At 38.2% G+C, this 16,008-nt stretch overlaps 1 protein-coding gene across 1 annotated transcript in view; it reads left to right on the forward strand.

Annotated features, from left to right (window-relative positions):
• The window catches only part of ADAMTS19 (ADAM metallopeptidase with thrombospondin type 1 motif 19), a 241,183-nt gene that overhangs the window by 154,201 nt on the left and 70,974 nt on the right, over positions 1–16,008 (forward strand). The window contains exons 13-16 of the mRNA XM_040444385.1: positions 1,611–1,741; positions 2,561–2,733; positions 9,510–9,637; positions 13,885–14,005. Coding sequence (XP_040300319.1) covers positions 1,611–1,741; positions 2,561–2,733; positions 9,510–9,637; positions 13,885–14,005 — 553 coding nt within the window. The remainder of the gene's footprint in view (positions 1–1,610; positions 1,742–2,560; positions 2,734–9,509; positions 9,638–13,884; positions 14,006–16,008) is intronic.

The raw sequence follows: 16,008 nt of genomic DNA on the forward strand, positions 1-16,008 counted from the left end.
CCTGAGTTCCAGCCCCACATTGGGCTCTGTGCTGACAACTCAGAGCCTGGAGCCCATTTCTGATTCTGTCTGCCTCTCTCTCTGTGCCTCCCCCACTCACAGTCAGTCTGTGTCTCTCTCAAAAATAAATAAACATTAAAAAAAAATGTAAACATCTTGAGTCTAAAAGAGGCTGAATTTAAAAACTGACATCGGGAAAAAAAATCTACGGGAACTAATTGTGTTATTGCATAGAAAAGCATTGACTGGGCTCACACAAAATTATGTCATACAGTTTTCTGAATTCTCTTTTCTAAAAATATAACTTAAAAACATATTCTCAAATAAATTTTAAAGAAATATGGATAAGATCAGGATGAATAAAATTTTGGTTAGATTTCTGGAAACTTACTAACATGTTAATATAATGGTATATACAATTTATCAGTATCATTGTTAATTATTGTTAATCTTTACTAAGTCCTTAGTGTGGGCTGTGCATTATGCGTAGTGCTTCATTCTACTCCTGCAAAATCTGTTAAGTAAATGATTATTCACATTTTGAATTCGGAAACTTAAAGATGAGAGTGTTTCTGCAATTTCTGCAAAATCCCGTATAAAATCATGTTGCCATTAAGTCCGAAGGATCAGCTTGCTCGACCCCCATCATTATACAGTCATTAATCTAAATTTTGCCAATATTAACTTACTGTTCTCAACATGACTTTGTTCAAATAATTTTACTTTTAACATGTTTGCTATGACCATCATATATCTGATTTTTCAGAAATAAGGAGGAATTATTATAATTTATCTTCCAAGTCCTAGCAACCATTCCTCAGTGACCACAGAAACTGCCTCTTTTGCTGCCTTTGTTTAAAGTAAATGAAAATGTAAATATAAACAAGAGAATGAGCACATTCCTTTCCCTTCTTTCACGGTTATCTTTCTCAGTTAACAGATAAAAAATAAGCTGCCGAATAATTGGAAAGAAGTTACAGAATTCCCAAGCATCCTATTACCTAAGTCATCCAAGTAAACCACTGTCCAAAGAAAACTTGCTGTTAATGTTAATGCTTAGGTTTGATGGGAACTCTTTCAGAAAAAGGAAAGTGCTAAAATTAAACCATACTTTAAAAAATTTTAATTACAAGGGGAAGAAAACCACTGGGTCTTCACATCTCAGTTGCTAAGTTTGCTGAAATGTCTGTTCCACTCCAGTTGTGGAAGAACATTCATGTGCTATTTTCCATTCCTATATATGACTCTATGCTTTTGTGGTTTGTCCCTCTTAAATTGTTCTGTTTCTTAGAATGTGTTGGTTTTTCTTTCCTGGCTGTGCCACCCCAAGTTCCTTCTTTACCCCCTCTCCTTATGATATAAGGACTGAAATCTCAGGGCTGTGTTGCAAATATCTGTGTGCTGTTTTCACAACAAGACTGTATGAGAATGGACCATTGTATTGCTATTGACAAGAAGCAAGTGCCAACTTATTTTTTGGTCTTTTTCAATCCACATGTTTGGGGCTTTAGTAGACCTGATTTAATCACAATTCCAGTGACTCTGTAGGCCAGTGAATGATTTTCCGTTGTGCCCTGATTTGTTCACCTAAGACATAACTTTTGGAATAGTGGTGTAAGGCTGGAGAATGTACCACCAGGACCTCAGCACCTGGACATGTGGCCGGAGAGTGGAGCATGTGGAGTCCCTGTAGCCGAACCTGCAGTTCTGGGATCAGCAGTCGAGAGCGCAAATGTCCTGGGTAAACGCAAAGTTCCTGCATTGGGGGAGGGCATTTTATTCTTGAATTTTCAAATGCAAAGGTTTTCCTGACAAACGGTGTTGGAAGGCAGACCTCAGACCCTACCCCACGCTGGAAAGCAGCAAAGTCCCTCAAAGTATTTATTTTATATAAAATGTCCCTTGTGAGAAGAAAATAAGACCAACCCTTCTACTAACAAATAATTAAACATTACATGGGGTAGTTTCTTGAGTGAATCAAATAAACTGTTAAACTGTTGTGTTTAAAGGAGCAGGGAGACCTGCATTAGGAAAAGTAAGTCACCATTTAAGGGGACAGTGAGAAGGCGGGAAGATGGCAGGACTTCGGGAAAGGAGAGGAGAAGAACAAAATCAACGTCAATAGAAGTGAAATGTTGAAAACTCAAGACGTGCTGAGCACGTGTGCAGATGGGGAACCTTACAGGGTCCACTCGCTCAACCCCATCCTTCTAGAGTGATCCCAGGAAAGCATGCAAAAAAATCATTTCAGCTCTGTACTTCTACCGTTGGTTTGGGCTCAGTGGCCCAATGCCTTCACAAGCAATTTTAGAGAAAGTATGTGAAAACGTTACAACGATACAAACGTTCTGTATCATAGTCATGGCAAGTTAAGTGGAAAGGTTTTAAGAAGCATATGGATTTCCTGCTATTAGCGATCACTTAACGTGTCCACATTTTCAAAAGTAGATGATCTAATATAAAGGATTATACCTTATTAACTTAATGCCTTTTAATTTTTTTGAAGTGAGGGTTAACGTAAAAAAAAGATAAAATTGATTATTTGTACTATTTTTTCTAGGCTAGGTTCTGAAGCAAGGGATTGTAATGGTCCCAGAAAACAATACAGAATATGTGAGAATCCACCTTGTCCTGCAGGTTTGCCTGGATTCAGAGACTGGCAATGTCAGGCCTATAGTGTTAGAACTTCATACCCAAAGCATGGTCTTCAGTGGCAAGCTGTCATGGATGAAGGTATGAGTAACCAGGTCACCGCCATCTTAGTTAAGCAGACTTCTGGATTTGCAAGGTGCTTTACTCATGGTTATTTTACACATTATACAGATTATATTCTAAGTATTTCAGAGCTCTCCTTTTCCAACCTTTATTTAATACATATAACAATCACAAGCATTGACTACAAGTATTTATTTTAATGTGGTGTATATTATTGCATACCAATTAGATTAACTTCAATTTTAAAAGAGTGGCAATATGAAATGCTGGTGAGGATGAGGGGAAATTGGATCTTCTACGTTGCTGATAGGAATGTAAATCGTACAGCCACTCTGAAAAATAGCTTGGTGGTTTCTTCAATAATTAAGCATACAGTTATCATACAACTTAGAAAACACAATCCTGGGCATTTTCCCCAGAGAAATAAAAATTTACAACCTTAAAAAAAATCCCATACCCAAATGTTCGTAGCAGCTTTATTTTTGATAGCTAAAACCTGGAAACAACCAAAAAAGTCCTGAGACCCTGAATTGTCAGACACACTGAGGTACATCCACACCATGGGATACTCTGAAGCAATAAGAGGAACTATGGATATGAAGCAACTTGGTGGGCTTCAGAGCATTATGCTAAGTGAAAAGAGCCAATGTCAAAACATCACATATTCTGTGATTCCACCTATGTAACATTCTCGAAATGATAAAACTGCAGGGATAGAAAACAGATTAAAGGTTGCCAGGAGTTAGGGATGAAGGCGGGGAGAGGAATGGGTGCTATTACCTAGGGGTAACATAAAGTAGAAGTTTGTGCTGGTAAAATACTTACAGATATTGATTGTGGTGGTGGTTGTAAAATCTACGCATGTGATCAGTGAAGTATACACATACATGTACTGATGTCAGTTTCCTGGGTTTGCTATTGTACTCTAGTTATGAAAGTGTAGCCACTGGGGTTAACTGGGGAAAAGGTACATGAGACCTCTCTGTACTATTTTTGCAACTGTTGTTTAAACTTATTACTTAAGAAGATAGTTCTGGAGCACCTGGGTGGCTTAGTTGATTGAGCCTCCGACTCTTGATTTCAGCTCAGGTCATGATCCCAAGGTTATGGGGTTGAGCCCTGCGTGTGGCTCTGCGCTGAGCATGGAGCCTGCTTGGGATTCTTTCTCTCTCCCTCTGCCCCTCAACCCCACTAGAGCACTCTCCCTCTATAAAATAATAAATAAATAAATAAATAAATAAATAAATAAACAAACAAACAAACAAACAAACAAACAACTAGGGAAGCAGGGTGGCTCAGTCAAAATAGGTGTCCAACTTCAGCTCAAGTCATGATATTGCAGTTCATGGGTTTGAGCCCTGCTCTGGGCTCTGTGTTCACAGCTCCCTCTCTCTCTGTCTTTTCCCCACTAGTTCTCTCTCTCTCTCTCTCTCTCTCTCTCTCTCAAAAGTAAACATTAAAGAAGTTTTAAATAAAAACATTTAAAACTTAAGATAAATAAATAAAAAAAATTTTTTTAAAAAAAAGAAGAAATAGTTCTTGCCCGTGGTCGGTGAGCTCTGGATTTGAGCTACAGTTACCAAATATGTTTGTGAATTCTGTCATTTAACTGACCGTCAGTGTTTCTTGTCCTTATTTCTCCCCTTAGTCAGTTTGGACTGTGCTTTTCCATCATTTCAGTAACCCTCCTATCAACAGCCTGAATTCCGTTGTTCATCAATTTCAGTGCACCCATCTGACAAAACCCCTCTCTCAGGATCAGCTTCTGAGCACACAAGCACTAATGGAAACAGCCAAACAACAAGGCAGATCACTCCACGACAGACAGTAGTGTTCTGTGTTTGGTAGCAGGAGGATGAGGAGGTAATCTGCTCTCTTCTCTTGTCTCATGTCTCATCTAGAACCTTGCTCCCTGTCACTCTCAACTCCAGATCCTGTTCTTGTTTTCCTGCCTCAAACATGTCATGCTCTCTTTGCCATGATGGCCTCCAATCCTACTGCTTCCTCAGGTGAGAGGAAATTACAGCACAATCTTCTGTTCACGCTGCCCTCTTAATAAATGGTAATTGCCTCCTTCTAGATGCTTAGACAAAACATTGGAGTCATCATTGTTTTCTTTTCTTTTACTCTATGTTCAAAATATCAGTAAGGTCACATGAGCCTCATTTTTTCTAATTCTATGTCGTTAACGTACAGTGTTATATTAATTTCAGGTGTATGATACAGTGATTCAGCATTTCTATATATTACTCAGGGTTCATCAAGTTAAATGTACTCTTAATTCCCTTCACCTGTTTCATCCATGTTCCCACCACCTCCCCTCCAGTAACCATCAGTTCTGTACAGTTAAGCGTCTCTTTTGTGGTTTGTCTCTTTTTTTATTTGTTCATTCATTTTGTTTCTTGAATTCCACATTTGAGTGAAATTGTATAGGATTTGTCTTTCTGTGACTCATTTCACTTAGCATTATATTCTCTAGATCTGTCTATTTTGTTGCAGATGGCAAGATTTCATTATTTTTATGGATATGAGCCCTACCTTTAAAATACATCCAGAGTCTTATCATTTCCAAACATCACCAGAACTCCAACCCTGGCACAAGCCAGTGTCTCTGTCCCCGTGATTGCAGTAGCCCTCTAACTGGTCTTCATGCCTGTGCTCTCCTTCAGTCTCAAGAGCCAGAGTGATACATCTAAATTGTCAGTCATTTCCTGTTATTCTTCTATTCAAAACCCTCCAGTACCTTCCCAGCTCACTGAAAGCCCACATTCATTCCTTCTAAGGGCCTAGAAGGATCTCTGCTACCTGGCTTCCTCTGACCCTCTGACCTCATCCCTTCTGTTCCCCATCACACTTCCACCCATACTGGCTCACTTGCTCTGCCTAGAATAGGTCCTAGTGTCTTGAAAACCCCTGCTTTCCCTGCTGTAACACCATCTCCAGGTATCTGTGTACTTCATTCTCTCACCTCCTTTAGGTTTTTTGTAAAATAATAACTCAATCCCTTTCCTTTCCTTGCTTTATTCTTTTTTTCACAGAACTCACCATCATCTGCCATGATACTTTTCCATTTTGTGTATTTAAAAAAAATTTTTTTAGTTTTTGTATTTTTTGAGAGCAAAAGAGAGTGAGCAGAGGAGGGGCAGAGAGAAAGGGAGAGAGAATCCCAAGCAAGCTCCACAATGTCTACACCGAGCCTGATGCAGGGCTCAAACTCTATCCATGAGCTCGTGACTTGAGCTGAAATCAAGAGTCGGATGCTTAACCGACTGAGCCACCCAGGCACCCCTACATTTGTTTATTATATGTGCCCCATAATTATTGGAAGAACAGGGTTTATCCTGTTTTTGCATTGCTATATGTTCAACATTGCGAACAGTACCTAAACAGAGTAGGCACTTAATAAGGTAGGTGAATGAATTTTCTAGTGATCTCCTTGGGATAATAATGCTTTATTCGCTAGGCTTATTTATCATCCGTATGCCAAAGGAACACAGATGTTTATCTCCCACCCAGATCTCTCTGTCCTGAGCCCCTTCGTTGCTTACCCATCCGTTGCATGGACATCTTCACTCAACGTCTCATTATTTCTAACTCAGCATGCCCCTTTCCTTCCTGTCCCAGTCCTGCATCTGCTTCTCTCCCTGTGCTCCGTCACATGGAACGGTGTCACGATCGGTCTCATTCCCAAGCTAAGCTAGGACCATTCTTCCTCAGTCTCCATGCCTGTAATCAAGTAGCAAACCCTCTTTGTCCAAAGCGTTCTCCTGCCAGAACATCTGTTCACGTTTGCACTGGATTCTCAAACACCTTCCTCCCCTCTCTCGCCGGTCTTCTACAGCCCGTGCTCCGCTTTTCAGCCAGACTGGCCCTTTAAAGGCTGGATATGTCAACCACTGTGCCATGTGGCACCCTTCCGTGAGCCCCGCTGCTCTCGGGACCAATGTCAGATGTAACTGCCTCTGGTTGCTAAGGCCCTTTGCGTGACCGTCCCTTTATCTTCTCTTGCCTGGGGTCACCGTCCCCTTCTGTGTCCTCCAGCACAGACAGGCGACTTCCAGTCCATCCCTCACGCACAGTGTGCTCTCTTGTGCCTGGGCCTGTACACGTGCTAGTTTCTCAGCCTAATACCTTTTCTTTCTCAGGCTTTGGTCTGTCTCTCCCCATTTATTTCCCTGAAATATGGCTCTTGATTTTTTTGGACTCAGTTTATGTCAGGTCCTCTAGGAAAAAAGAATCTCCCTGATCCTCCAAATTGGGTATGTGCTCCTCACAAGCACCTTATTGTAGCAGATTTTGAGGTGTCTGTACTCTCTCTATGTCTGTGCTGAGTGGACAGACTTGCAAATATTAAGCTTCTGGTGAGTATTTGTTGCATAATTTTGAATATATATGCCATACCTTTTTATAGTAGGAACAATATGACTATTCAAATAATGAAAATCATCATCAGATCACTTGAGGGTCAATCCTATCTCTGCCTCTAACTGGCTGTTCAATTTGATAATATTAAATTCATTTGAAACCTGTTCATTCATATGTGAAATAAGACAGAGGAAACAGATTTTCTCCAGAGTGTAAAAAAAAAAATTGGGATTGGATGGGGGCCAATTTAAAATATTAAAGCCAGTGGAAATCACAATTTTAAAAGCCCCTACCTCTTATAAAATGATGTGTATCATCAGAACGATCCACAATAAACATAATTAGCAGGTTAGCATTTTTTATAATTTTGTGACACATATCAATCAAACATGTTGGTCCATAGCATAAAGAAAGTACACAACCGTGGTCTTTGCGTTATATAGCACTATGGAAGAAATTGAAACATCTAATTCTTTGAAAAAAACTCCAAGTCTTAATAACATATGACACCTTAAAATGCAAGGGAATTTTTCTGTTATTCTTATGTAATACATGAATCTGTGGCTAGGCAAATTAAATACAGGGTATCAATGCCATAGTGAACAGTTATTTTTAGAGAAAAAAGATGCATGGCTTTAGCATTCAGGTGTTTTACATACACTGTGCTGAAATTTGGCTGAAATCCATGTTTAATGCATATCTTGGAAAGGGTTGGTCTCTTAAATCAAGACAAAGCCTGCCTGCCAAGGAAGTACTGGCTTGTTACAAGGATCACTATAATGTCACAATCTCAAGGGTATACTCCAGGAAGGAAGATTGGTGTCAAATGTTTATGTCATCTGTAAAGCACAGTGAATTGACAATATGCTGTAAAAGAAGAAATAGAAAGATTTTTATCTGAGTTCTCACTTGGAATGTGAATGGAATTTTCTAGACTAACTCCTTTCCACATTATTCATATATTTGGTTTGCTCCTCTCTTCAATGAAAACTCCGGAAGAGAATTATATATATATACATTTATATATACATGTATATGTATATATATATAACTTTTAAAGCGTTGCAATTATAGCAGCTGTTTTTAAGTCCAAAGATATGACATAGTAAGCAGTCATTGAATAAACATAACCTACTTTGAGGTGTGAGAGCATACTGAAATGCTTTATTGCAGCTTATAATGGCATCTTAAAGGAAAATTTCAAAACCATGCACATTGAAGGCCATGTTCCAACTCCCCAGAATTGTTCAGAGCAGTATTCAGAAGCCACATGTGAAAACTGTTTGAAATGTTCAATTCTGAAGGCTCATTTAACTGTCTGTCTTCTCTTTGCAAAGTGATACCCTGTTCCATGCCTCTGGCTGTTATTTGGTATTTATAGAATCCCATCAGCATACGTGGAACTTTACTGAAGACATAAGCGAAGATCAGTGTCAAAGACTGTAAACTATTTTCCATTCTATTTATATGAGCTTAATAAACAGCAAAGGGCCTGACTGGTATCAAGCCAATAGAGTAGTAATGTAGCATGGAAATTGCTCTGAAGTTTCAGATTTGGATAATTCTACTACTGGTGTTACCAGATACTACAGTTCTTCTGTAGGATACTTAGAAATAGAAACAGCACTTTAAAAATATTTTGCCACTCTTGACTGAGCCTGATAGGCACGCCTTTTAACTCTAACCACCCTACCTTCTTGCTTAATGAAGCCCTGAAGAAGACTGCCAGCTATTCAAACACTCTCCACCTAGGATGGTGTTTCTTAACCTACATATCATGTATACTGGCATGCTTTCTGAGTAAGCAATAAAGGGAGTTGAGTCCTAGCTAGCACATGTGCATTCCAGGGAACGTTCTCATGGGATTCTGTTGCATTTCTAAACATCCTTGTAATGGAAAATCCTAGGAGAATTGCTCATCTTAGAAATTCTTCTTTCTCCCTTTAGTAAGTTTGCAATTAGAAAACGCCAAATGTATAGGATTGAAAATTAGTGTATTGGAATGTAGAAGTGACATGTGAAGAAAGTTTTCATCAATAAGTAAATCTGAAATAGGCAGAATTCTGATATGTACTTAAGAGGCAGTTCATTCCAAAGGATATGAGCAAAAATCAGTGGTTGGTGTGTAAAATATCTGCGGGCAAGAGTGATCAGTTTGTACGTGGTAGAGGTTTGGTGCCAGAAAATAATAAGTGATACATTTTGAAAATAATTTGAAGACATATTTCTTAAGGAGATAACTATTCATTGGATATCTATTTTTTCCCAGGCGTCCTCTCATTTTCCGCTCATAACTACTGTAGAATTGCATTACTCAGTTCACATCAAATTATACTTTGTACTCAACAACGTTCTGAAAAATAAAGCTTGAGATAAAAATACTTATGGAGTAACTTGTGCTCATTTTTTTTTATCCACTCTGTGTGTAGAAAAACCATGTGCCTTGTTTTGCTCTCCTGTTGGGAAAGAACAGCCTATCCTTCTATCAGAAAAAGTAATGGATGGAACTTCATGTGGATATCAGGGATTAGATGTCTGTGCAAATGGCAGGTGTCAGGTAAGACATTTAAGAAGGGGGACTATGTGCTGAAGGAGGCTATGAGTGCCTTTGGGTAGCTGCACAGTATGGTGGAAAACTCTGTGCCCAGACTCAAAAGCTGTGGATTTAGTTCTCACTCAGCTGTCATCCTGAGCAAGTCTGATCTGCTTTGAAACCCCTTGTCTTCAGAAACCAAGGGTTTGGACTAGATCATCTTAAAATCCATGACCAGCTGAAAGACCCTGAGATTTTAATTCTGTAGTGTAAATATTATGCATCTAAAATGGCATTTTCTGTCAAAATATTCCAGACCCAAAATTCAAGCACTGCACTTCTCCATATCTTGTGTCCAAGGCTGAGCTGTGTGGCAAAAACCTATAAAATCCATCCTATTACTCACTTAATATTGAAGCATTTTCAACATACTGGAAACAACTGATTTTCAAATATATATTCAGTTTTCTTATAATGCTTAAACATCTCATTTGCTTATATCTTTCTTTTTAAAAACCATTTCCATTGGGGCACCTGGGTGGCTCAGTCGGTTGAGCTGCCAGCTTAGGCTCAGGTCATGATCTCACGGCTCATGGGTTTGAGCCCTGCATCAGGCTCTGTACTGACAGCTCAGAATCTGGAGCCTGCTTCAGATTCTGTGTCTCCCTCTCTCTGTGTTCCTCCCCCGCTTGCTCTCTCTCTATCTCTCTTTCAAAAATAAAGATTAAAAAAAATTTCCATTTGCTACATGCATTGATGCAGTCTTCACTTATCTTGAGAAAAGTAGAAATTCTCTTATAGCAAGTGTGGACAGTGGGAGAGATCAAAGGCTAGAAGTTAGAAGTTGCTGCTTATAATTCTACCACTATCTCAAATTGGCTTTCCCTGGGAGATTAATAAACTGGAGAGGTTAATGCCAAGTGTCTATATGATCACCATCCATGCTGGGAGGGGAAGGAGCCAGGGTCAGGCACAGGGAGAAAGTGTGCTATGGTACAGTCACAACAGGCTACCATGTGAGGAGCATTGAAGCTGGGATGGCTCTTCAGAGTTGTCCTCATTTGGGGTGAGAAAACCAGACTTTTTTACCCTTAGCATCTACGCGTGTCTGGATGCAAGCTGCCCTAGGAGGGAGATGGGACCTTAGGAAAGGCAGTTTTCTTCCATCTAGGCAATTTCTGATGAGATCCATTGGCTAATGAACTTAATGGGCATGGGAAGGAAATAAATCCCTTAGTTAGGAAAGAAGCATCTGAGTGGAGCGGTACTGAATCCATGACAGCCACTAAGAAATGACATTCTTATGAAAATCACTGAAAATGTGTTATACACCTATTAACCAGTCTGTCAAATGAAGTTGGTAAACCAATGGTCATTGACTTTTTTGTACAATACACTCCTTTGAGAGTCTGATGAAAGGTTTCCTTTTTTCCCCAGAAAATGCACGCCTGTGCGTACATACACACATGCACATGCGCCAAAATTTGAAAACATGTACAAGGTGTGGGTGGACCAACCTGTGTTCCAGTAGAGACCTACGGAACTCTGGGTAAAAACTTGGAAACAACATGGAACTTAAATGCTTTACCAACTCTAAGATTTTATGTTTTGCCCGCATTCTATAGAATTGAAAGCACAGAATCATGTAATACATTGGCATAAGAAACAGTCTTATAATTACATAGTAATTTCCTTTATTCTTTAACAGCTTGTGTCAGTTACCTGAAATGTAATTTTTTCATTTGCCTGTAAAAAAAAAAAACATTGCAGACATTTACCTATACATGTTTTGTTTTCAGACCTGAATGTTGTGCAGTTAAAGCTTTTAACTTTATTTCGTTACTGTATGTAAGTCTGTCAGATTAAAGTTTGTCTTCAATGCATTTATTTTTCAAAAAAAGGCATTTTCCTAACTGTATATGCTAAATACAATAGCCTAAATTGCCCATGTTTTCACTTAACAGTATTGTGTAAGCTAGATATTTTTACAGAGTTCCTAGCTAGACATCAAAATTAAAACAACAGCAACAAAAAAAATTCTGCGTAAGTGCCACGTGAATCTGATGGTTACAATTAAGTTCCACGAAATGGATTGTGACTTCTGACAGAGTTGGAATACTTCAACATTCTGGCTTTTAACTAAAATGCTACATTCAGTCTTTCCATATAATTAAAAGCATGCTACTTTTTTCTTTCTGACGACCTCCTGTTTTTCGGGTTTCGCTACACAAAATACATAGCACCAAAACTGAATGTACAATTGTATACTTGGAGAGGGACAAAGAAGGGCAGTTGAAAATAGATAGCTTTTGGGGTGCCTGGGTGGCTCTGTTGGTTAAGTGTCTGACTGTTGGTTTTGGCTCAGGTCATAATCTCATGGTTTGTGAGTTCGAGCCCCACATCAGGGTCTGTGCTGACAGTGCAGAGCCTGCTTAGGATTCTCTCTCTCCCTCTCCCTCTGCCCTTCCCCTGTGCTCTCTCTCTCTCTCAAAATAAATAAGTGAACTTTAAAAATTTAAAAAAAAGAAGAAAATAGCTTTCTCCTCGTGACCCATTTTGTCTCCGTGATATTTCTGTCCCAGAAAAGGATAGAAAAAGCTCTCTTCTGTATTATGTTATCTGCCCATCTCCAGGACACCAGTGGTATTTCAGGTGGCCACCCCAATTAAATTACATTACCTTCTCAAAGGCATTCATCCTCAATGTCTGGAGATATATAAGCATATTGTGATAAGTATGGGTACTTGACACTAAATTACAAAATAAAAAATCTTTGATTCTTATTTTTAAAATCCATGATTGTTGAGCTATGACATTATGTCTATCCCTGGCTTTTATATTAGGTGGACAGAATTATAGTATCCCAGTTACAAGGGTTGGAAAAAAATTAATAAACCAGTAAGTACTAATTTATTCAGTCATTTAACTACTATTTATTGGGTTTATTGTATTTGCCAAGAAACAAACTAGGGATAGAGCATTAGAGTTGTTGGTGTTTTTTTTTTTTTTTTTTCATTTCAAAACCACTCTACACTCTACTGTAAATTTGTCCTCATTTGTATGTAAATGAGATTTTTTTTTCCCCCTCACACCAGGACTCTCAGGTCTTTTCATGGCTCCCACTTAGTGAGCTCTTACCCTACCTTTGTTGTATTTTGAGAATTTCCTGTGGTGGCCACCTCTTTCATCCACAGACATTCTTTCTATTTCTCCCTGAATACGCTTTGATTTGCAGATCAAGCTTCTCTACTAATGCATTGCTTTGCTACCTCTTGACAGTGATATATCCCCCTGGATAAAAGGAAAGGATGCTATATTATGCAGGTTTAATGTGATTTTTGCCTTCTCAGGATATTCATCATCCGCTTGCACCACCAACACTAACCACAGGAAAAAAACCTGTTTTTGTTCCTGTTTCATATAATGTTTTTTAAATTCCTCTAAAATAATTGTAACTTGCTACAAATGGATGTATCATCAATCTCTCTTGCAACTCCTTCTTGGCTAAGGATAATTGTGTAATCCAACCATTTATTTCTGACAGTATTGACATATTAATTTCTGCCCTTTGAGTATGCAGAACATTGCATACTTACTTATAATCATATTTTCTGAACATCAGTGGGAGACCAGCATTATTCACTAGAAAGGAGTCGATGATTTTATCCCAGAAGATACATATTAATGTAATTCCTCTGGAAGCAAATTAAAATGAATGTCCCCGCTGTTCATATTTTCTTACAGCAGCCGTGCTAGATGCCAAAGAACATGAGGATAGATGTTTGTTCATGAACTATGGTGAAAATAAACATATGTTTGATTTTCACAAAGTTAATCTTTAATAATTGAGCATTTGCTTTGGAACCACTTTAAGAAGTGAAGCCTTCTATATATGAGTATATCTGTTCTATGTTAAGTAGAGTGAAGTAGATTAATCATGTTATATTTAATAGAAATGTGATTTCCTTGGGGATTTATATAAATTGCATTTGTCTCAATATTGTTTTTTTCCAAATTGCTTTAAGATACCATTTAATTCTTACTGTGAGAAAAATATTCTCATTGCTGTCCTGCTATTTGGTCACTTTACCAATGATATCATTTGACATGAGCTTGCTCTGTTAATTTGCACCAGAGAATATGACATTTTGCTCATTTGTCAATTAAATGTGTCTAGTGTGTAGATACTAGGTTCGTTCTAAATTAGTGGTGAAAAAAGCCAAAGTGGAAGAAAACTCACTTTATAATGTACTGTCAATCTCTTGTTACAGAAGGTTGGCTGTGATGGTTTTTTAGGGTCCCTTGCAAGGGAAGATCACTGTGGTGTATGCAATGGCAATGGAAAATCATGCAAAATTATTAAAGGAGATTTTAATCACACCAGAGGAGCAGGTAATTATTCTTTTAAATCTTTAAAAAAAAAAAATAAATCTAAACCGTCTTTGGGAAGGAGATTACATGGAAGTTGACTTAGAAATCACAGTTCTGACTCCATCATTGAAGACTTTTTTAATGGATAGGGAGTGAGTTTTCGTGATGACATATAATACCTGTGACATGAGCCAGAGACTCTAACAAGCCCATGTCCCATTAATGTAAATATGAAGTCATCTGTTATGCATTTAATATATTGGAGCAGAAAGGGAATAATCTAATTTGCATTGGCTAATGCTATCAGGTTTCTAGAGATCTTATTCTCCAATGCAAAGCCTGATGTCTAACAGAGAATAATGATTTCTAACAGCGTGGAACAGCTATTGAGAGTATTAGTCTTCAGGTTTTCAGCCTTCCATTTTGTTTTTTGGTTTGTTTTTTTTTTTAATGTTTTTATTCACTTTGAAGGAATAAAATTTTGGAAACAGAGTCTATAGCAGTGTAGCATAGTGGAAATGATAACAGGGAGAATCAGAAGATGTTCCAGATACATGAATAGTGGAAAGTCATCCTTTCTTCTCTTGTTGCATCATCTCTAAGAACCAGTACTCAGGGGATGGAAGAATGAAATGACCATCAATGATCTATGTAGTGTGAGTTTTAAAGTGATCCACCACAAAAAGTGATACTGTCTGTACTGAAATATAATAACCTACAGATTTGCTTTATGTACAGAAAACACCTTACACTCAGGTCCTCAAGCATACTGGGAGGAAGCAGACGTTTACATTAGTATCTTACCTGGATGTCTGTCTTTTAAACTATCTTATATTTATGATTATAATTTCATCATTATTAGCATGCTTAGACTACATACCTCAGCTTGTTCCTATTTTAAATTCTTTTCTTGTTCAAATGTCAAAAAAACCTGAGACTAAAGTATGTATTAGTTTGAATACTAAGAACAACCATTTGTGTTTGAATAATCAAGATAGCGGAGTTCCCCTAGGTAAAAGAGTCCTTCGGAAAAGAAAATTAGACACAGCCCTCTAAAGTTGAATGTAACCTTTTGCTAGGCCCCAGCAGAATAAAAGATAAGTGAGCTTGGAGATCTTAAAGCCTAAAAATAACTGAGGCCCAGGGTAAAGTGTAGATCAAAACTCTCAACCTCCAAAGCTGTGAAAAATGTGACAGGTCCTACAAGTCAAAATCTGCCAGAGCTCATTTAGAAAAGTCATACTTAACTGTAATAGCCTCTCAGACTTTCAACTAAGAAGTACAGTTATAATAACCTTTCCAGGATGATTGTAGCGGAGGAGGGTTTCCAGTATGAAGTTAAAATGAAGCCTGAAAGACCAAAGGGGTTTAAAGATACAAGAATTTTTGATGACTATTCTTGCATGGTTATTTACTATGCATGGAAACAGCATGCATAGGCATTCAGCACTGATATCTTTATTTAGTTGTAATAACACTTTTTTTTCCCACTGAGCATATAAAAGAGAAATACCAGTTTAAAAATTGCTTTCCTTTCTGACTGTAGTTATGTGGGTACATTTTCCCCCAGATTCTTACTTCAAACCTCCTTTGTTTTTACTGCACTTTAATTTCTACTTTTGTTCATTTGTTCATTTGCTGTTGGTAACTCGTGTTCATGGAATCTATTATTTGGAAAATGTCTGAGATGCCTAAGATACCGAGAATATCAGAGACTATTAATGTTGCTTTCCTCCTTCCAGATATATGCTAGCTTCACATGGCTCTCAGGGAAAAGACTAGAATTGTTAGTTTGGACCGTGAAGTCCTGCATGGTGTTGTACCTACCTGTCTCTCCGACATCGTCTCACACCATCATCCCTTTCCTTTCCAAATTTCTTACAGATGTTCAAATGACCATGCTCCCTTTAGCACCTTGCATTTAAAAATATGGATCTTTTAGCTTTCTCTTAGCTTTGCTGGTTAATTCTAGACATCACTTAGATCTCAGTTCAGATGTCACTACTTCGGTGAGCACTGAAAAC

Source organism: Herpailurus yagouaroundi, unplaced genomic scaffold, assembly GCF_014898765.1.
Source record: "Herpailurus yagouaroundi ecotype Mexico unplaced genomic scaffold, PumYag 192, whole genome shotgun sequence".
Lineage (NCBI taxonomy): Eukaryota > Metazoa > Chordata > Mammalia > Carnivora > Felidae > Herpailurus > Herpailurus yagouaroundi.